The 21,042-nt window shown below is 35.5% G+C and overlaps 2 protein-coding genes and 1 long non-coding RNA gene across 4 annotated transcripts; 1 reads left to right on the plus strand and 2 right to left on the minus strand.

Annotated features, from left to right (window-relative positions):
* Nucleotides 1-207: 207 nt before the first annotated feature.
* Nucleotides 208-7,728, minus strand: LOC116302866 (uncharacterized). The gene is made up of 3 exons (XR_004197896.2): nt 7,542-7,728; nt 7,205-7,247; nt 208-517 (listed from the first exon to the last, which is right to left on the minus strand). It is a non-coding gene; the product is annotated as an uncharacterized LOC116302866 (long non-coding RNA).
* LOC116302865 (ceramide synthase 6) lies at nt 2,797-16,829 on the plus strand. Of its 2 annotated transcripts, none has more exons than XM_031712262.2 (10): nt 2,797-3,023; nt 8,037-8,270; nt 8,594-8,651; nt 9,589-9,639; nt 10,049-10,141; nt 10,554-10,682; nt 11,351-11,457; nt 11,921-12,008; nt 13,829-13,891; nt 14,677-16,829. In XM_031712262.2, the coding sequence occupies exons 1-10, from the start codon at nt 2,842-2,844 to the stop codon at nt 14,776-14,778; spliced, it is 1,107 nt and encodes a 368-aa protein (XP_031568122.1). In that variant the 5' UTR covers nt 2,797-2,841; the 3' UTR covers nt 14,779-16,829. The 2 variants fall into 2 exon arrangements, with proteins under 2 accessions (XP_031568122.1, XP_088892656.1); XM_089036530.1 differs by lacking the exon at nt 2,797-3,023 and adding an exon at nt 7,419-7,491.
* A 797-nt stretch (nt 16,830-17,626) lies between these two features.
* LOC116302864 (vesicular inhibitory amino acid transporter) lies at nt 17,627-20,301 on the minus strand. The gene has a single exon (XM_031712261.2). It carries the CDS (start codon nt 20,213-20,215, stop codon nt 18,551-18,553), a length of 1,665 nt encoding a protein of 554 aa, XP_031568121.1. The 5' UTR covers nt 20,216-20,301; the 3' UTR covers nt 17,627-18,550.
* Nucleotides 20,302-21,042: the final 741 nt, after the last annotated feature.

Below are 21,042 nucleotides of genomic sequence, written 5' to 3' on the forward strand. Positions count from 1 at the left end.
ATATAATACACATTTCGGAGTCTTAGCTTCGATGATATGACCTTCTCGAACCCGACTACGTTTTTTCAATTCGGTGATTAGGTGTATGCCCACTGAATGATGATTAGTCTAACCTTAAGATTGTTATAGTAAACAAAAAAACCTTTCGAAATGACGGAACAAAGGTATCAATTTCGGAAAACAGAGGAGACACAAAAACACCTCTAATTTTAAGAATGGCACTTTTTATGTTTTAATAAAGTTAATAATCACAAAAACCCAATTCAAATCGCGCGCAATTCAAAGGTCATATCATTACGATAATAAGAGAACCTGGCGCCTGCAGGACTACTTGGCTAATAATTGTAAGCTGTTCGTTATGTGAGAATAAATTCTCCTGGTGCTTCCTCGGATTGTCTTTATCACTTTCGCATCTCTTCTGACTAATTATTGTGAATTTTTTTTTCCCGTAACTCTTCTGCTAACTTTGATATCGTCCCGTAAGAAGTAAAGGCTTCCTGGACAGACTCAGACGGGCCTGAGAAGAGAAGGACAGAATAAAAGTCAAAGAATTAGACAAAACTCTAACATCTGCTTTTTTCCGTGCTTATACTATAGTTAATTTAAATAATACGACATCTATTTATAGAGTAATCATAGGGAGACGTCCATCGTGTATAGCAACTGCGAGGATTTTGTGAAAAATGGCAGAAAAGAGCTCTGCAAGGTCTATATATATATCTGCGAACTTCCAACATCAATGAAAACCATCAAACCCATTACTAACTATAGTAGGGAAATAGTGCGAGATCATTTAGAAAAAGACAGTGGTAGTAAAAATGAACGGGTTTGGTATGCAGGCGTAAAAACAAAGAAAAGGGGAGTAACCCCCCGTTGTAGAGCCTGCAGGAAGGAACAAAAGGAAGGAGAAGTCACTGTTTTTGTTGAAGGTTTATGTGTTCCTTTTGAACAAAACTTTGTAGTAGAGGCCATGTTTCATTTTTGTCCTAGTTTAAGTTGCTTAATGTTCCGAGTTGGACAAATCTCAATCCCCTTTTGGTGGTTTCTACCTCGAAGTGTTTTCTTATTAAAAGGCAATGATAATAAAAACTAAAATTTTCAATTCATTCAATTTTTTATTACCCCCGACATTTACCCGCGACCCGCGACATTTACCCGCGACCCGCAACCCGCGAAAATTAGTGACTCCCCTGAACGATGGCACTGTGAGGTGCTTGAACGTAAGTTGTATCTGTTGGATTCTTTAACTTCAATAAGGTCTCTTATGTACTCCGGGTCAACACCATGAGTAGCTTTAAATGTGATCATCAGTATCTTAAAGTTCACACGATAACGAACAGGTAGCCAGTGCAGCTCACGAAGAAGCGGTGTGATGTGGCAAGATTTGGAGACTTTATAGATAAGTCTCGCAGCACAGTTCATTACTTTTTGTAGCTTGTTTAGTTGACAATCAGGAAGGCCATATAGCAGAGCATTACAATGATCAACCCTGCTGGTAATAAATGCAAGTTGTTTTGTGGATTCAGCAGATAGATATTGTAAAGATGGTAAAACCATATGGCACTAACAAAGATCTTATGTGCGATGACATGGACAGCTGCGAATCAAACCATGCACCGGCCCATGTTGCGTACAGATGAAACAGGTACAACATCAGACGAGCCAACAGCAATGCTGTCAATGATCACTTTATTAAGTTGTGGATTGGTACCGAGTAATTTATCTGTCAACATCCACTTTCTCAATAGCAATTAATTAGTTCTTTATTAGTAACATAAGCAATAAACTATTATTATTTTAATATTATCTGTGAACATAGTAATTTGAATAACGATTCAATCAATCAATCAATCATCCTTTATTTAAACACGATAATACCAACAGAAAAAACTGATTTACATGACAGTAATAATAATAAATAATAATAATAACAACTTTATTAGACAGGGTAACACCGTTACCATAAATGATAATTTTCAGGTGGCCCTCGATAAAATATATACAAAATAGAATAATAATAATAAATAATAGTAATATATATATACATATCAAATCCCCTCCCCGCCAAACCATCAATGCCCCCTCCAACCCCCCATCCACCCCCTACCCTCCCCCACGCGACGACCCTCCCGCAACCGGGTGTATATGAGACTATATAATAAGCAAAAAAAAAGACTATCCTAAATATGTAAATAGAAAGTTCTTAAAACAAAATCAAAAATATGAGAGTGTATATTTGTAAGAGAGCCGCCACACGAAAACAGAGCATCAGGAATTCAGCCGGACAGGGACAGATCAAAGGACAAAAGAACAACATAGAACTTTAGTCGTAGCAATATGTAAGATAAATAGCTAAAATATAATATTAATATACAAATTGAGTGCTAAAACTATTTAAAATATCATGAAGACTAAAGGTAAGGCCAGAGCTTGCTAGTTGAGATAAAATCTGCTAAGACAGCCTTCTTAAATGATTTAAAATTTGTCATTGGATCCTAGCAGTATGAGGAAGATTGTTCCATAGTAGCACTTCTCTTGGCGAGTCAATGTATTTTCTATAACACTATCTTAATCTCTCGACGTTCTGAATATTGAAAATTAACTAACAATGAACCGATAATAAGTATTTTACTGATAAAAACAGATTAGGAACATTTGATTGGTCGAAGAATGTTCCATTTTCTCTAACTTTCCAGGTGTTAATTCTCAAAACAGCAAAGCATTGTGGGGAATATTTCTGCCAGCAAGGACGCGTCCCATCCCCATGATTCATTGCAGGAAGTGGTGTATTGTGATCGCAGTGTGTTGTGGATATATCAGTGACAAGCACGAAGGAACAACATGGCTGTATTTTACCAAGCCTTTCAAGAATGGTTTTGGTCCGAGAACTTTTGGCTCCCTGCGAACTACACATGGCAGGACATACACGAAAAGAAGAACCCAAAATTCATTCAGTCGGGAGAGCTGTACCTTTGTCTGCCTGTTGCAGTTGCCCTGATTATTCTACGAGTATGTTTTGAAAGGTTGGTTGTAAAGCCTATTGCCTTCTATTCATCTCCAACAGGAAAACTACATACGGTTAAAAAACCGATGTCCGAGCCATACTTACTCTTCAGAGTTTTTTGAGAATAATGAAAAAAGGTCTTAGTTTATTGACCCATGAACTTATAGTTTTTATTTTTTCTCATATTTTAGCATTGTCGACCCCTTTTCACCTTTTTAAGTGTCTTAAATTAGTCCGGTATGACCCTGAAATAATTACATGAAAAAAGAGAGCTGTAGTTCAACTTTTCAAATAAAATGTAGTTATGATGATTAGCGTGCCCAAAGTACTTAGTGCGATATTGATCATGTGCTACTACTGTAGATCGTTCAACATGGTTGAACTGGTCAGTCAAATGTTTCATTAGCGATTTTGTGACTTAAATAATTTATTCACTACATTTGTATATAAGCAAGTTTTGCCTATTCGCGTCGCGTGTTTAGAAAGAAACCTCGTGGTGAAATCAAGTGAGCCGTTAAGGAAAGGATTGTCGGTATGTTTTGGCGTGAATAAGAATAAATACATTCTCCTAACTCACTTAGAGTTGAATAATGAAATCAGCAATATTATGAATTCATGTTCTGTACATTTGTACTTTTAACCATTGTTATAGCTGCTGTTGTTATTCTTCTACCCATACTATCCATAACAAAAGCAAATCAAAACTTTACAACTTACTGACAGTAATGACAGTTATAATAATTATGAATATTGGTCCTTATTGTTTGAACTGTTAATGATTTCACATTTGACTGAAACCATTCAACTCCAATGAACGGATTGAAAGTTTCATATATCCTTATCACTAACTCTTACTTACACGCTTTTAATTCAGAAATGTTAAAGAAAGTCATATTTGATGGCCATGAATTTCTTTTCTGCATTTTTTTGATATTTTCGATTTAAAAAAAAAAGATTCTCTGATAATGATAATAATAATAATAATAATTGTTAGAATGATAAGGAATGACGATAAGATATTATGAAAGACATTGATAGCAACTTAGCCTAGGTGATCCCGCAAAGTTGTAAAGTGTAACTTATCTCACAGATTAAATAAAAATGTCCATAATAATAATGATGATGATGATGATGACGACGGTGATGGTGGTGATGATGATGATGATAATGACAGTGGTGGTGATGCTGATGCTGCTGATGATGATGACTAATCCCAATAATTGAAAAACATCTCAATCTGAATGAGTTGATGGAGGACCAACAACAAGGTGCAAGGTAGAATTATAGTGGAACAGTAGATGATCTTCCTATTGATAGGATGGTAGCCCTGGATTGCCATCGTAGGAAGAGAAATCTAAGCGCTGCTTGGATTGATGTTATAGAAAGGTCTATGATACAGTAGATCATGGGTACCTGCTTGAAGTGATAGAAGTACGCCGGTTTCCAGACTGGTTGAAGGCTATGATAAGCAAGTTATGCAGTTATACCAAAATTAACCTACAGACAAAGAAAGGCTAAGAAACATCTAACGTCATCGATTTCAAACAAAGACTACTGCAAGGTGACTCCCCCTGTCCAAGGTTGTTCACATTGTGTCTGAACCCATTGACATGGAAACTTGCAGCAACAGAAGGGTAGTCTAAACCAATCAATGCAAAAATAACACTTCAGATGTATTGTATATTGATGACTTGAAAGTTTATGCCCAGTCTTTAAGCAAGCTCAGCTGTGTACTGAAGAACACCAATAGCTGCATGGAGAATATTGGTCTACAGCTCAATCCTAAAAAGTGTAATGTTATAAATGTGAGACAAGGTGAAATATCTCATGATCAAAGTAAGTAAAACAGTGATTTGCAGTACAAAGTCCTTGGAATCGTGGAGAATGTAAGACAGGAAGGAGAAACTTACACTAGAATGCGCTGAAAAGACCTACTTACAATGACTGGCAGTAATTTGGTCGAGACTGCTTTCAGATGTGAACCGGGTTGTTGCTTCTAACCCTAGCAGTTTTAAAATACCCTATGTGGACAAAGCACTTGTCGTTGACAGAACTGAGAAGAATAGACAGAGAAGCATGAAAGATCATTGTCACAAGATAAGGAAAACACCCAGCATCATCCAGTCTTTTATCTGCTTAGAGATAAAGGAGGATGTGGTGTACAGTCTGTAGAAGGAGAGTATAAACTCACAAAAATCAAAGCAGTCATGAAACTCTACTCAAACAAAGATCCTGGCATGAAAGTGGTGAGAGAGTTTGAAGAACGCACTGCTAAAATGGGACACAAGTCGAAGATAACAGAAGCCAAAAGGTGCTGCGAGGAATAAAGTCTAAAGTTAAAACTGGTTCATCCAGAACCAACGGTGTGTAAAGATAATGGAAGGGAGATGAATGTAACAAAGGAAAAGGGACTATTAAAGTCAAAGTTTGAAGAACAGCTGCTAAAGACGGTACATGATGAAGCATGGCAAGGAAAACTACATACAACAAGATGGGATGATGACACCCTTAATACTGAGAACTGCTTTGCATGGCTAAAAGAGTGGACGACATGCCTAACTAATGTGGTGGCAAGAATGTACGAGCTTTATGAACAGCTTCTACCTACAAAGATATATCAAGTGAAGAAGCTTAAGACATCACAGTCAAGCACCGTGACCTGTCGTATGTGTAATAAGAAACCAGAGAGTGTTGCTCACATGTTAGCGGGATGTTCAGCTATTGCACAGAACAAGTACATAACAAGACACAGTAATGCGCTGAAAGTTTTATACTTTGAGCTGTTACGAGAACTACAGCTGATCGATAGTGTTCCAGCATGGTACTCACCAATAAGACTGAAACAGGAGTACATTACCGATGACGTTCATGCACTCTGGAACATTCCAACTTACAGCGAGAACCATGAGTTAAAAGTCAACAGAATTGATGTTAAAATTGTAAATCACAAAAACAAGGAAGTGGTGATTCTGAAGATGAGCTGCCCATGGGTGGAGAATAGAGAAAAGAAAGATAAAGAGAAGACGGTGAAGTACAGTCCGCTGCTTTGGGAATTGCAAGATCAATACCCTGGGTACAAAGTACATCAGTACAATCTCATTATGGACGTGTTAGGAGGATGGTCAAGGAGTATGAAGGAAGATCTGCGAAGAAAATTAATGGGAAAAAAGACCAAAGATGTGCTACGGAATATGTAGAAAGCAGTATTATCAGGAACTTCAAATATAAATGAAGATTTGTAAAGAATATTTATTGTTGAGCATATCTAGTTGTGAATAGTTTGAACACTCGTAGTTTACGTTTATGAGTGTCTTTGAATTGCAAAGAGTGATCCAGATGTTAATAAGTATAGGAAATCGCACGAACAGTACAATTTGGAAATTAATAGACATGAGTAATGTTTTGAAAGTTCTTGTAATTGCACGAGCCTTTAGGCGAGTTTAATTAAAGAATTTTCGAAATATTACGAGTGTCTATTAATTCCAAATTGTACGAGAAGATCGTGCAATTTTTTGTTTATAGTTCACTCAACAAAATTTCAGTAAAAAATGCGAAGTGACGCCATTCATCTTTGTCTCTTTGGTGGCCGATTTTCAGTCCATCGCGCAACTGAAATGCATAAAAAAGATTAGTTCTTACAGCTTTGAAATCTTATTTATATGATTTTTAAGTATAAAATGATAGAAAATAATTGTTTTGACATTGTTTTGGCCGTGTTGCCATAGCGACTTAATTCGGTACTCCTATGGAGTACAATTAACTCTATCATTATATTCCTCTCGGCCAATCAGAGTCGAGTAATTTTGTTGAGCGTACTATAAACTGCATATTAATAATGATAATAATAATAATAAAAATAATATACTTTATTTCAATTATGACATTTCCACTTCTGTGCAATATGAACTAAAATCAATGTACAATAATATTGAATACCTAAAATACCTAAAGCTAAATTTCATATATTATAAGAAAAGAATAAAAGAAAAGACATTGTTAAGCGCTAAATTAAAATCAGTTCGTTTAAGAATCATTTCTGAGCATCCAATTCTGTAATTATTTGACGATAGATATATTAATAAAAACTAACATTTAAAAGCTTTCCTAGAAAGATATGTTTTGGCTAATCGCTAAATTCACTAAGGCTACTACTGCATCTAATATTCAACTCATTCCATAGTTTATATGTTACACTGATACCTTTGGTTTTGACCATCCACTTGGTTTGCTTAAGTCAGTAAGTCTGTTTTGAAAGAGGTGATAAATTCAATATGAATTCAGGGTCAAAACTGGGAAACAGGTGGTGCCTTTTTAATAATGCAAAGTATTAAATATGCAAATGGTTAGACCCAAGTCTCCTAACAGACAATTAGTCCCTCCCCACCTACTGTTAGTACTATTTTTGAGAGAGGACTACTGTCAGCCATTAAAATGGTCTGGTCCCAGAGGAAAAAACACTATTACAACAGAGCCATAAATAAATGCTGGTCAGTCTCTGGCTGTGTTGACTGGCCAAATTAGTTTTAGCTTGTCATACCTCGTCCCTGGCTCAATATTGCTAGTCAAAATAACTAACAAGAAAAAGATTTGACCAGAAAAATTCCAATTGGAGAATTGGAGAATTGAATTGGAGAATGGTTGGCTTTCAATTGCTGTTTCATGCAGAATGTTCAGCAACTGAATTGCAAGTATTCATTAGAATATTTATTGCTTACAGCATATGGCCCCTGTTTAATCTCCATTTAGAGCAAATAATGAGATTCATATTAAAGACTGAAACCTAGCAATTTCAGTTTGCCATCCTTCAAAAACATCCTGTAGGCTGACGTGCTGTCAGTTTCATGCTGTTATACAGCTGTTTCCTCACTAAGAGGAAAAATTATCATGAGGCTAGGCCTGAGTAGATGGGTCTGTTACAAGGAATATAGCAATAATTTGGAACTCAAAAATGGTCTATTATGATACAAAGAATTTTGCCGTAGCTCTTGTTTTTACCTGTTTTTAAATTGTTTTTGATTTTTCACAATTTCAGGGTCATAGCAGGTCCTTTTGTCCAGTATCTTGGAGTAAAGGAGAAAAAAGTTCACTTCATTGGTAATCCTTTCTGTGAGAAAGTGTATCAGACTATAAATAAATTTCCCAGTCAAGAAAGAATCGTAGGGCTGTCTAAACAACTTGGATGGCAAATACGAGAAGTAGAAAGATGGTTTCGACACAGACGCATGCAGGCTAAACCATCTCTTCTTAAAAAGGCAAAGGAGAGTAGGTATGTACCTACAATTAGTATTGATCTCTTTAGCTTTGGCATAATATTTTCCAATTTCTGACTATAAGTCATTCTGTTGAGAATAAGATTCTTTGTTTGAGTTATATCCACATTCATTTGTTGCTACAGAAATAAAGTTTGGTGATCAGTAGTGTGGCTAAGAGGTTTGAACAACTTTTTCTGCAGCATTGTTAGATTATATATTATATAATAATAATAGTAATAACAACAATAAAGAGAGAACGAAACATCACTGAATGGTGGTGGAGTTGTTCACTGTTGTTCTTGCTTTATTTTAATTATTTTTTCCTTTGTTTTTCTAGTTGGAGGTTTGTGTTCTACCTTAGTGCTACAATTTATGGATTTTTAATACTTCGTAAGGTATGGTATCAATTTTTTATTCTAAATTAAAGGGGAAAGAATCCTAGTTCTAATAGTCTCCTTCACAGTTCCCTTCACCATCTTGAAAGGCAGGTGTGCCTTTGAATCAAAGTGAGACAGGGTGAGCAATGATAGAGTTGTGAATAATTGTCCAAGGTGTTAAAAAAGGTCTCTATCATTGCAAGCTCACCTTTTGTCTCGCTTGGATTCAAAGGCATGCCTACCTATCAAGATAGTGCAGAGAACTGTGAAAGGGATTATTGGCAAACTGGCATCTAGTTTGATTGTCTTACCAGTATATTGTTTTGAAACTATGTCCTTTGAGAGCACTTGAATTAAGACTTAGCAGTAGAAATGTGAAAATGCTCTTGAGATTGACTCTTGAAGGAATTTAAAAATACTATTCATAACAAATTTGATTAAAAAGAAAATTGACATACCACCTTAAAGTACAACATAGGCACCGTTCAAAAGGGTTGAATTGAAAGCATGCGAAGGCACCTCTAGCAGCCACTATACAGTACATGTATAACCCAGGAGCACAGCTCTAACCAGTTAGTATTAGTTAGGGTTGATTTGAGAGGAGGGAGGAACACTGGTGGACTGGAAAAGCCCTCAGAGTCTGAAAGAGAACCAACCAATTCAGCTCACATGGGGCGACTGGTACTCAAACCTGGGACCTCAGAGATATAATACCTTATTAGAATTAGAAGTAGAAATTCCTGGTGTAAAAGCATTAATGCAATCATAGCTTTTCAAGTTCATGTTTTTAACAAGTTTTTATAAGCTTTCGAGTGACATGTGGGAAAATAAAATTTGCACTGTATATCTGGTTCTTCTGCCAGTGGTAATCTATTATTATATATTATTGTTATTATGATGGGTCTGATCTATATACTTTAGCAATATTAAAGCTATTTTACTCTTCATTTTTCAGGAAAAATGGCTTTGGGACCCAAAATATTGTTTCATTGGCTTTCGCAAACAGGTGAAAGGTTTTAACAATTTTTAAAGTATTTTTAAGTGTTGCTTCAAAATGACAATATTGGCACTTTTCTAGCCAAATGCCTCTTTCACTGGTCATTAGTCCAATCACAGGGAGCCCAATTTAGATGTAAGTGAATGGTAAAAATAGAATCTGAAAAATTAAATAATAATTTTTTTAAATTTGAGGTCGAGATAATGTCCTCCTTGCATTTTTGCATGTTATATATTTTAAGTCAGTCTGAATGGAGTCAGTCAGAATTCAGTTTTCACATGAAATTGTAAATTATCGCGCCTACGGCTTCAGTAGATATCAGATGATAACTTATGATATCATGCACAACCTCTTCCAATAATATTGTATATTACCATTCAAGTGTATTACTCGTACTTATTGAAATGTTTTTCTACAGATCATGTCTGAAGAGCTTTTTCTATACTACATTGTAGAATTGGGATTCTATGTGTCACTCACTATTTCCCAATTTGTAGATGTACAAAGAAAGGTATTGTGCCATGCTCTTTGTTATGTATGGGGTTCAACTGGGGAAATATAATTCTACCAAACCTGAGCCTTCAATGCTTAGAACAGTGGAAATTTCCATAGACTTTTTGAGTGGTCTAGTTTAGAACTACGGAGACCATTGGTATAGGACCTATATACTGGAACAATTCAAAAATGTCTAGAAGTCAAAACAAAAGGTTATTGGTTATTATTGGATACATGCTACATCATTAAGCTGCCATGTTGGTGGACATTAACAAAGCATTTGACATTCTTATTAAATCAACCAACACCAACATGGTGATTGTTTCATTGTTATTTATAATTATCTCATTACAGGATTTTGAGTCATGTGGTTGCACTCCAAGAATATGGCTGTTCATTTACTGTGTGTGTGTCTTGTTGTTTTCTAGGACTTTTGGCAGATGCTGATTCATCATATAGTTACTATTCTCCTGTTAGGGTTTTCTTATGCCACTTCGTTTTTTCGCATTGGTGCAGTCGTAGTATTGGTTCATGATATAGCAGATGTATTTTTAGAGGTAATAATGTGTTTTAAATACTTTTGAGCTACCAATAATAGACCTTTACCATATTGACACTTGATGCAGGTGTCTCCTCATCATGGGGAAACAACAGTTACTGATACAACAGACTTGTTAGTTATGGAGGGCATTAGTAACAGTACACATTTCAGCCACGTTGTTTAAAGTTTTGTGACATGTGAATAATTGTCCAAGGGGTTAAAAAAGGTCTCTATTATTGCAAGCTCAATGTTCGTCTTGCTTCGATGCAAAGGCCCGGCTACCTTTCAAAATGGCACAGGGAACCGTGAAGGGGACTATTACACAAGCCTTGAAAAAAAGCATTTTCTAGTGGGCCTATCTGTCAAATAACTTAAGTGAATATCATAGATCAGCACCTCATTATAGGCAAATTTGTTAGTAGACTGATTATAATTATGTATTAAATATTAGGTTTTAGTTTTAGCTTTTAGAATTCATATATTTATTGTTATTGATATCACGGCTCTCTGGAAGAGCATATTGTATGACGAGACACTGTGTTAAAATAAAAAAAGGTTATTATTTTTTGGGACTACCCTTTAGCTAAAATTATCCCCTCTTATAGTTTCTTATAATTATGATTCTTTATCTGCTAATAAATATGCTTTTTTTTTATTCAAATCTCTTTTTCTTTTTGATTACAGGCAGCCAAAGTGTTTAACTATGCAAAACTACAAAAGATTTGTGATTTTCTGTTCGCCATCTTTGCTATCTCATTCTTTGTTTCTCGTTTGGTTCTTTATCCGTTCTGGTGGGTATCAAAATATCACAATGTTTTCTGCATCTTTGTCTCTACCCGTACTCATTTATCTAAATTTTGCCTTATACAAATTTACATAATATATTAATATCATATAGTATTATATACTGTTTAATAAATGAGCAGGAGGCTCAAAGGCTCAATTATTATTTTTCATGTGTTTTTGAAACTATAAGGCAATGTGTAGTTCCAAAAATTATCCATACCCCCCTCATGGAGGAATTTTTTAAGACACCCCCCTACCCCCTGGAAATTCCAATTTTCTTCCATATAAACTCTGTAATTTTTGTTCTTTTTCTGACCCTGGCCCCTACTCTTCGGAAATTCCTAATTCCTCTGTGGCAGAATATATCTTCTTATGACGATATGGCTATCCCCCTAGAATAAACCCCTAGAATGGCTTGTGAAGGACCATTGCACCAACCCTGATTGTGCCCCATTTATCTTGTTACAGGGTCGTTGATAGTGTTTGGAATAGCTGGGATTCAGTTGGATATTTTTGCTCCTGGTATCTCTTCATTACCTTGCTCCTCATGTTACAGGTATTCAGTGTTGCCATAAATGTTTTTATACAATATTTTTTTTACAACATTTATAATTCTTACTTGAAAACAATACAAAAACTTTTTTTTCTTTACAGAGGGTCATCTAATTTACAATGCTACTAATTTTTAAATTTATTTATTTAAACTATATTTTAGATATCACTATTTCATCCGTTCGATATTCCAATCAACTTACAAAATCACCCTAATCTTTTCATATTTTTTTAAATGCACTAACAATTTCGACCTTTTTTTAGCTACTTCATATTCTAACTTTTCATAATATCTTAAACTTGTTTGAAAATCATTTAACATTGGAATTTTTTGCTTGCTTCTACACTGATACACAACATATTTCCACAAAACAAACAAAAAATTGACCAAAACATCTTCACTATTTCCTAATAGAATATTTTCAAAATTTAAGACAGGAAGTACTATTGAAGCCCCTTTTAGCCATTCACAACACTTGAAATAAAAATTTCTAGTTTCAACACACTCGTACATAAAAGTGAGAAATTGTTTCATTTTCTTCTAAACAAAAACTACATTTTGGAGAATGGACTAGTTTGAAAACATACAATTTCTGATTCAGATATAAACAACTATTTAAAATTTTATACTGAAAAGCCCTTAATTTTGTATCTATAGTACTTTCATAAATCCTTGAATAGACCGATGACCAATCAATACCTTCAATTTTCAACTTTTTTTCTATACATTTTTGGGCAGTTGGTTTAAAATCCTTTCATTTGATCAACATCCAATAAATCATTAATTTGTGTTTATCTTTTCCACCGGATACCTCTCATATCCCTTACCGATGTAGGTAACTTTCTGCATTGTTTTTAATCTGTCTCTACCCAAACTATTTTGCTGTCTTAGTTTTATTTTCCATTCTTTTGGAATCGCATTTAAAATGGCTCTCCATAATAGATAATCCACGTCACTCCACCCTTGTTCTTTAGCTTCTTTCCATGTCGGTTCCTTTCCTATCCATACCTGATGCACTGACTTCACACCTTTCATTGCTAGTCCTTTTATAGATATATTTTCAGCATTTACCTTTATCAGTCTATTGAACCAGATTGGTTGTCTTAGAATGTCGTCTTGATTTGTTAAGTTAATTTTACTAACTTCTGACCATGCATGAATTATTTCTTTATAAAATTTTTGAATGTATTTTATTTGGGCTAATAAGGCAGCCTGATCTAAATTTTCCTCAGGATATTGTAATCCTCCTATCTGCTCAAAGATTTTCTCACATACTGACCTCCAGTAGACATCTTTTTCACTATTTCTAATCTTTAAAGCCCACCTTACACGGTTTGCTCTTATCATCGAGTCTAAATCGGGAAGGCGTATTCCCCCTTGATCAAAATCATTTATCAATGTTGTATATTTAATTTTGGGTTTTTTACCATTCCAGATAAAATTTGCGATTTCATCTTTCACATGTTTTACATAGTGTAGAGGTGCACTTAACACAGAAAGGACATAACACAGTTTACTGATGGCTAAGCTCCTAACAATTACCGCCTTACCATATACAGTTAAATTTCTTTGTCTCCACATATTTATTATTATATTCTCCTGCGGAGAACAGTGCACATGGGTTATTGTGCGGACACCATTCCCTTTGTATGTTACATACACATCCTTATGTATGAAATATCTTGGTCACTAAAATACCTACACTTATTCTTGATGCTCCCATGAAATATCTTGGTATATAATGAATATTATCTTGAAATATCTTATCTTGGTCAAAAAACTCACACTTACCTAATGAAAACTTGTCCTTCTCTTTAATTGAGGTGCTTCACATTTTCTGGGGCTACAGCATTTTTGTTGTTATTGTTCGGATTCTCAGTGGAAAGGTTTGTGGAATAATTAAGTTTATTGAAATCTTTACACTTTTTCTTATTACCCATTGTACAATCTGAAGACTGTCTATGTATATCATTGCAACTTACTGATTGGCTCCTAGATTGCATGTAGTGTATTTAGTGTTAGGTCAAAATTTAGACATTGTCATTAACTTGTCATACAAATGTACAGTTTATCAATTATATTACAATACAGGGTAAGTATCAAAGAATTAAGTCAAATGAAGTTGATCAACTATGGAGGATTTCAGAATGTTTGTATGATAATTCAACGACAATGTCCAAATGTTTTGGTGAAAATAACATCAAGGACTCCATTTGTAATCTAGGGGATAATCAACAAATTAGTTTTTGATTGGTTACAATAAAAGTGATTGCAGTTGCATAGACCTTTTAGTATACCTTTTAAATCTTTTAGCATAGTGCATTGTGGTCTAGCTCAGTACAAACACCTTTTGTTCATCATGCTTTATATGGTGTTATGTCCAAGCTAGACCACAATGCATCCTGTTTATCGAACTCGGCAAAGGCTTAAGGTCAGCAGACTGTATTTTTGGAATTCATCATAGGTTGAGGCAAAAAACACCAGAATTTATTGACTGGTTTTAGACTGTGAAGTTCCAGAACTATTAGTTTTCCAGTGTAGAAAGGCCAATGTCAGATCCCCCTGAAAACTACCCTTTGTAGTGTGCTGTCCCGGGGAGGAATGGATGTAAAAATAACAAACCAGCACTTTATGAAATGAGCAATAATAGACCTTTGTAATTGATGTATAGAATGTCAAGGATGTGCGCAGTGATAATGAAAGTTCTTCTGGGGATGAAGAAGAAAAGCCGAAACAAGATGGCATTCCACATGAAAACAAGAAGAAACAGTAAACAGGAATGCATAATTACAATTGTGAACTGAAAATGATACTCTGTTACTTTCAATTATAGGAAACATTAATTTTATGTGAGAAAGAAAACTACCAGGAAAAAATGATTGTAGGTTTGCAGCAGTTATTAATGAGAAGCCACGCAGAGTGTGTAATATCAAATTTAGTATTGATCTTCTTATTTTTATTTTTGATATTAACTGGTAAGACTAAACGAAAGTTAATGTAACAGCTAGATCAAAGAACAGCAAGAACAACACTGGTCATCATCATCAACAATATCGTGGTTAACAACAGAAAAAACAACAGAACTCACAACCCAATAGAAGCAACAACACAACAACAACAAAAGCAGCGACAATATTAACAATGGGGTGAAAAACTCCATCATCATTAACAACAATAAACAAAATATATAAAAACAGACAACCACAAAAGCAACCACAATACTAGCACTAATAAGAGGAGCAGCCACAACAATACTCTCAGCAACATTAATACCAGCACCAACAACCACAACAACACAATAAAAGCAACAACAACAATAACATGCAAGTCACTATGATAAACAGGGTCTGATAAACAGATACAGTATGTATTTGATTCTATCAGTAATCTAAATGACAACATTCCTTACCTAAACTATCACAAATATTGTTTTAAAATTCTCTTCTCAAGTTCATATGTTAAAACTCCTTTGAGAATACTAAGACAATAGTGATAATTAGCATGACAACAAAGCTACTAAAAGGGTTTTGTATTATTAGTGTAGGTATAAATTAATGTCATCATGCTCCTATTCTTTGAGTTTGTCCTGCATTGCAAAGATATTGTATAGCAACATCTTCAGTACAGTATAACAATGAGGCTCAAACTTATAACTGTTGTTTTATTTAATGGGAAACATGACTGTAGTCTCTGGTGGTTTTTCCTGTGATAAGAGGAAGATATGATGCACTAACATAACAGTATGAAAAAGAAGAATTGCAAAGGAACTTTTTATTCAACTTTAAAATTTCAGCATTTTGATTGTCGAAATAAAATAAGTAAAGTTATGACTTTCTTCCCCCAAAGCAGAATCACCATGCGATAAAGAAAAACCTGTGATCGCAATTAGACCAAATTATTTTACAATAATTATATACTTTATTTATTTAATTATATAATTATGGAAATCATTAATAGATTATTTTTTCATTATTTTTTTTTGATAATTTAATGTTATCTTTTTCTTTTGACTTGCAATATTATCTCTTTGAAGAGGAGGAAAAAATTACATGAGCCATTATTTATGATTTGATTGATTGTTTTGTGACCACTCTTTATTGTGTCCCGATGACCACCCCCAGTAAAATGTTTTCATTCTTTAGGTTTTGTAAATCTGCTTTTCTAAACATTTTCTGGCTTACATTTTATTATTTATCTTTTTTTTAAAGAATTAATCTTTTTGGTAAAGACACAACCCTTTGATCCTTGCAATAATAAGGCAGGGTGTGTTTGTTTTTACTGTAGACATTCGAAAGTGCACAAAATTTGTTTCACAGGAAAAAAACCCGGATTCCCAAATTGGCAATTTGTTGGAAATTTCCTTGAATTCCCAATGAATTTCCATCCAATTCTCAGAGAGAACGAAATTGGGAACGTGGCACTGATTCTCAATGTTAGTTTGTTGGGAATTTTGTTTTTCTATTGTGTATTAGAAGGAAATTCCGAACAATAAATCTTAACGTTGGTGTTTGAATTGGGAATTCAAGGGAATTCAAGGAAATTCCCAACAATTCCCAATTTGGGATTCCATTTTTTCCCCCTGTGTTTTCCCATCCAGATTTAAAGAAGTGAAGCTAAAATAAAATAAGACAAAAACGAGGAATGACTTCTAACTTTCTTGCACTGTTAGTGACAAGTATCTGAAAGCCTGGTAACCTAGCAACAAGGATCAGCTTATTATATAGTTAAACTGATAGTATAATGATAGTTTAATTTAAGTGTTGATTTAGTAATAATGCATAATATATCAAATAATGAGAAATACATGTACATTGACTTATCAAATGTGTTGTTTCACCGAGTACAAGGGGGCGGGGAAGAATCTAGATCAACTTTTGACGTCGAAAAGTAGTAGTTTTAGAAAGATCTTGGTTTCATATCAAAAGTTTTTTTAGCAGAATTATTGTCTATATTTTACAGCAAGCAAGTTCTCATTAAATAATCACGAGGTCGGTCATTATAAACCTTTTTCGAGTTCCAAATTAGAGCTATGTTCCTTGATTACAGATTCATTTACTCATAGTACTCATATTCATGGGGTTAGCCGCATATCAGTGTCTAAGTATTCACAAATAACAAAGGTAAAGTAAAGAATGCACAATGAACGCTTTGAAATACCATGGACCTTCACTGGAACACATGAATATTCTACATAAAATTGAGGCTAACCCTGAGCAACAGAGAACCTGAAAATTGAGTATTATATCAAAGTTAAACCCCCACCAACCTACACTTTTGCTATCATGATTTCCTGGGGGGTACTCTTGCCCGTTTAGGGTAGGGATGTGCCGCTGAGCCCTGACCCTGTTCCAGAGTAAAATCGCTGAAATTCATACCCTGTTCCAGAGCAAGATCGCTGAAATTCATACCCAGTTCCGGTATTGCGAAAATGGATACCCTGTTCCAAGAAGGAGAGAGCGAGATTTCATATCCCCTGTCCAAGAGCGAGCACAATTTTGTATACCCTGTTCCAGAGTAGAATCGCTGAAAAGCATACCCTGTTTGGCGGCATGTACCCGTATAGCAAATATAGGGGAGTACCCCGCCCCCGTGGCGTGATTTATTCATATCTAGTGTGCTGTTTGAAATACTTTTATTTCTTCCATAATTTATTAATTTCGTTCAGGCATTAATATATGTACGAATATATATATATATAATATACAATCATGACCACCGTAGACAAAAATATGAAACAACAATTCTAAAGCTCAAATGGAAATGAAATGTCATAGATTAAGCGCCTTCACTCTATCTATTCCTCAGCTTTCTTATAAATAGTATATATAACTTCCAATATAACTTAAGGTACTCAATAAACTCTAACTTATTATAAATCGATAGACCTATCCCGAATTCACTTGACTGACCACAACAGTGGTTTGAAGTTGAGATTGAACTTGATTCTTTTATTCATCAAGTTCGACCTCGACTTGAAACCATTGTTTCGTGACCAGTCAAGCATATTCGGGATAGGTCTATTGCCATATTCTATAATTAATATTAGATTTTTGTGTTTTCAATTTATGTAAGGCTTAAAATAACAGCAGGTAATTGGACACTGTCTGGCTTTACTGCTGTTTTCGATACTCTACCAATTCAATCAAAAAATAATAAGTCGGTACCTTTTATGTTCTTGACTGGAGGCAATAAAAAATCAATTTCAAAACAAGCCGTTGAAATGTCTGAGTTTGCAGAATATGGAAAACCAAAATAATTATAACTTTTCTGGTTGAATCTTTGCCTTGCTGGTCACTTGACTAGTAACAGTGAGCAAGAAATAAGCTATTATATAGCTAAAACTAATCCAACCAGTGAGCATGGCCGCATATGACTGGCTGTTCTTTTAAACCCTTAATATAATATATGTAATGAATATTTACTATGATAATGTATATCTTTGTAAACATGGGATATGTAACTAATCGAAACACTTCGTGAGATTCACACTCACATGCATAATTATAATCCAAGTGTCATGTATTATTAGTGCATTCCTTGAAGCCTTACAAGTCCTTCAAAGCAATAGAAGAGTAAACAAGTCCTAAGATGCCAGCAACAACACCAAAGACAACAACAGCTATCTCAGCTGTAATAGTATACCATCTGAGGTCTTTCCACTTGAGTTTCAAATGAAATATACAAGGAAAGATGAATGACAAACAAGCACCCAAGACACTTCCAAAAATCCCCATCAACAACCCAAAGTTGGGAACTGCTATTGCAATAGCAAATGTAATGAACACCAAGACAGAACGGGAAGCTATCAGCCAGGCAATGTGACATCTCCTTCCCTTCTCACACATTGGGAGTTTTGGCAGGCAAAGTATGTCGAGGGTCTCTGTGGTTACAAACATGTTGAGAGGATAGGAGAAATAGACATTGATGATTACGAGCACAGCTGCAAAAATGTTCAACGCTGTGTTTTGGTTGAGGTTTAGTGTGACCAAGGGTTGGGTTGCTGTTCCATATAACAAACAACCAAAAAGACCAAGAATAAACTTACAGAATGTAACAATAGAAAAAGAAGTGTAAGTTACCTTATTGAACTTCTTTGGCTCCTGCATGGACCCCTGGATGCCTGGAAAAACAGAATGACCACTATACCCAAATACCACTATCCCAACTGCTACAGGTAATTTCTCTAGGTTAAAATTAGGGATGTTGTGAAGACTCCAAGAGCTCCACTCGCCTATAGAATGCCCTATTATTACTAATATACAGATTATTAGGGCAAGTACAGCCAGCATACTTAACCATGCTAAGATATGTAGTTTTCTAATGAACACTAAAGGCAGCAATAAGCAAGTACATATTAGACACCACTCGGTGATATTCACGTGCACGACACCCTTAAATATACTCATTACACTACTACCTAACATCATGACTAGTAAAATGCTGGTACAATAACAAGTTGATACTATCATAAAGTCAACTAATTTGCCGCCAAAAGGACCCCACACGCTTGCCGCAATCTCTGCATAGCTTGTCCTCACTTTTTTGCGCAATCCTGTCTTGGCAGAGGTTTTGTAGAGACAGTCGATCAGAAGGACCCCAGTGAAATTGGTCATCAAACCAACGAGGAGAATGATAACTAGAGCAGGAAACCCACCCAAGGAAATTGCGTAAGGAATTCCTAGTACTCCACCGCTACCTTGAATCATGTTGATTACATTCCAGAGAGTAAGAACAGCCGATGCTTGGCCATCTTCGGCGATCTTGGCCAGTATTGACACCGAATAACTATAACCTGGAATCTCAGAACATGCGCTATTGACGCTACCGCTGTGCTTGTCGATAAAAGAACCCTTGCGCGATTGGTGTGAGAAATCATGTCCCCTACTTGAATACAGAGAAAACTGCACCGAAGGAATGAAGAGTGAAGCTTGACTAGTAGTTAAACTATGGAAATCTGTACTTCGATTTGTTTCGGTCGAACGCATTAAAGGAGTTTGTTCTGACGGAGCTTCGTAAGATCTAGAGTCATCCAAGTTTTCTCTTCCTAAGTCCTGTTCTTGTTCTAGTTGTTCTGTTGTCAGAGGTTTTCCCTCGAGGATCGTGACAAGATCGGGTTCTTTGAGCACGGGTTGTTGGAATGGGGACGGTTGAAATGAAGAAATCGAGTCAACCACGACTTCAGGCACGTCTGAAGAGCTTTTTTCATCCATATTAGAACTTATTTCAGTGACAATCCAAGATGTACTGTCGATGATCTCGACGCTCGTGACTGAATGAATACTAGTACACACAAATAGATTTATTGTTGCAACATCTCTTCCGGTCTTGTTTGACTGGTTCTCACAAACTAGTTTTCGTCCCCCAGGACACGTGCGTGTGTGAATGCCAAGTCCTTAATGAAATTATTGATAAAATTCTTTCAATTCTAGAAGGATAAAATGATCAGATCTTTAATCTATTAAACCTTGAATCAGTGTTGGAACGAAACGCAACTTTATTATGAACCCTTTAGGGAAAACCCGCCGCTGATCGGCGCACGTGCAATCACGGCGTGATTCATCCCGGGGATCCCATAGTACCTTTGATTCAGTTTTCTACGGTAGAGAAGCGGTATTAAAAGCACTGTGTACCCTGAAAAATTGACAACGAAAGAACAGAAATCTGGTTTTTTTTAGATCTAATCGTATACCCAGGATGCATTTTTACACGTATCACTAATAAACAAGCGCGACTGGTCTGGTGTAAAACGTGTACAACTCGTAATCTATCAAAGAGCGTGGCGTTACTCGGTAAGGATAAGGGTCAGGTGCCTAACCAGCTTTTCGTGCAGTCAGACTCGTATGAACTAATATTACACAATACCAAAAAACATACTAACGTGTTTACTTAACCAGTGAAATAGGTAGTAGACTTCGGTAGATCTTTCAATATTTTCATTGTTTTCTTCTGTGTCAATGGGGAGTTTGCACACCTTGCGTGACATTTTATGGGGCTTGAAAAATACGGCTGCTATGGCGCGCGTCTGTGTACAGTCATT

This window comes from Actinia tenebrosa, unplaced genomic scaffold, assembly GCF_029948245.1.
Source record: "Actinia tenebrosa isolate PJP-AT-01 unplaced genomic scaffold, QUT_ActTen_1.0 PGA_scaffold4__44_contigs__length_22323623, whole genome shotgun sequence".
NCBI lineage: Eukaryota > Metazoa > Cnidaria > Anthozoa > Actiniaria > Actiniidae > Actinia > Actinia tenebrosa.

Coding starts and splice junctions, on each gene's coding strand:
- LOC116302864 (XM_031712261.2), bottom strand. CDS start 20,215: ATGGATGAAAAAAGCTCTTCAGACGTGCCTGAAGTCGTGGTTGACTCG.
- LOC116302865 (XM_031712262.2), top strand. CDS start 2,842: ATGGCTGTATTTTACCAAGCCTTTCAAGAATGGTTTTGGTCCGAGAAC. Junction 3,024..8,036: donor CTACGAGTATGTTTTGAAAG/GTTGGTTGTAAA, acceptor TCACAATTTCAG/GGTCATAGCAGGTCCTTTTG. Junction 8,652..9,588: donor GATTTTTAATACTTCGTAAG/GTATGGTATCAA, acceptor TTCATTTTTCAG/GAAAAATGGCTTTGGGACCC.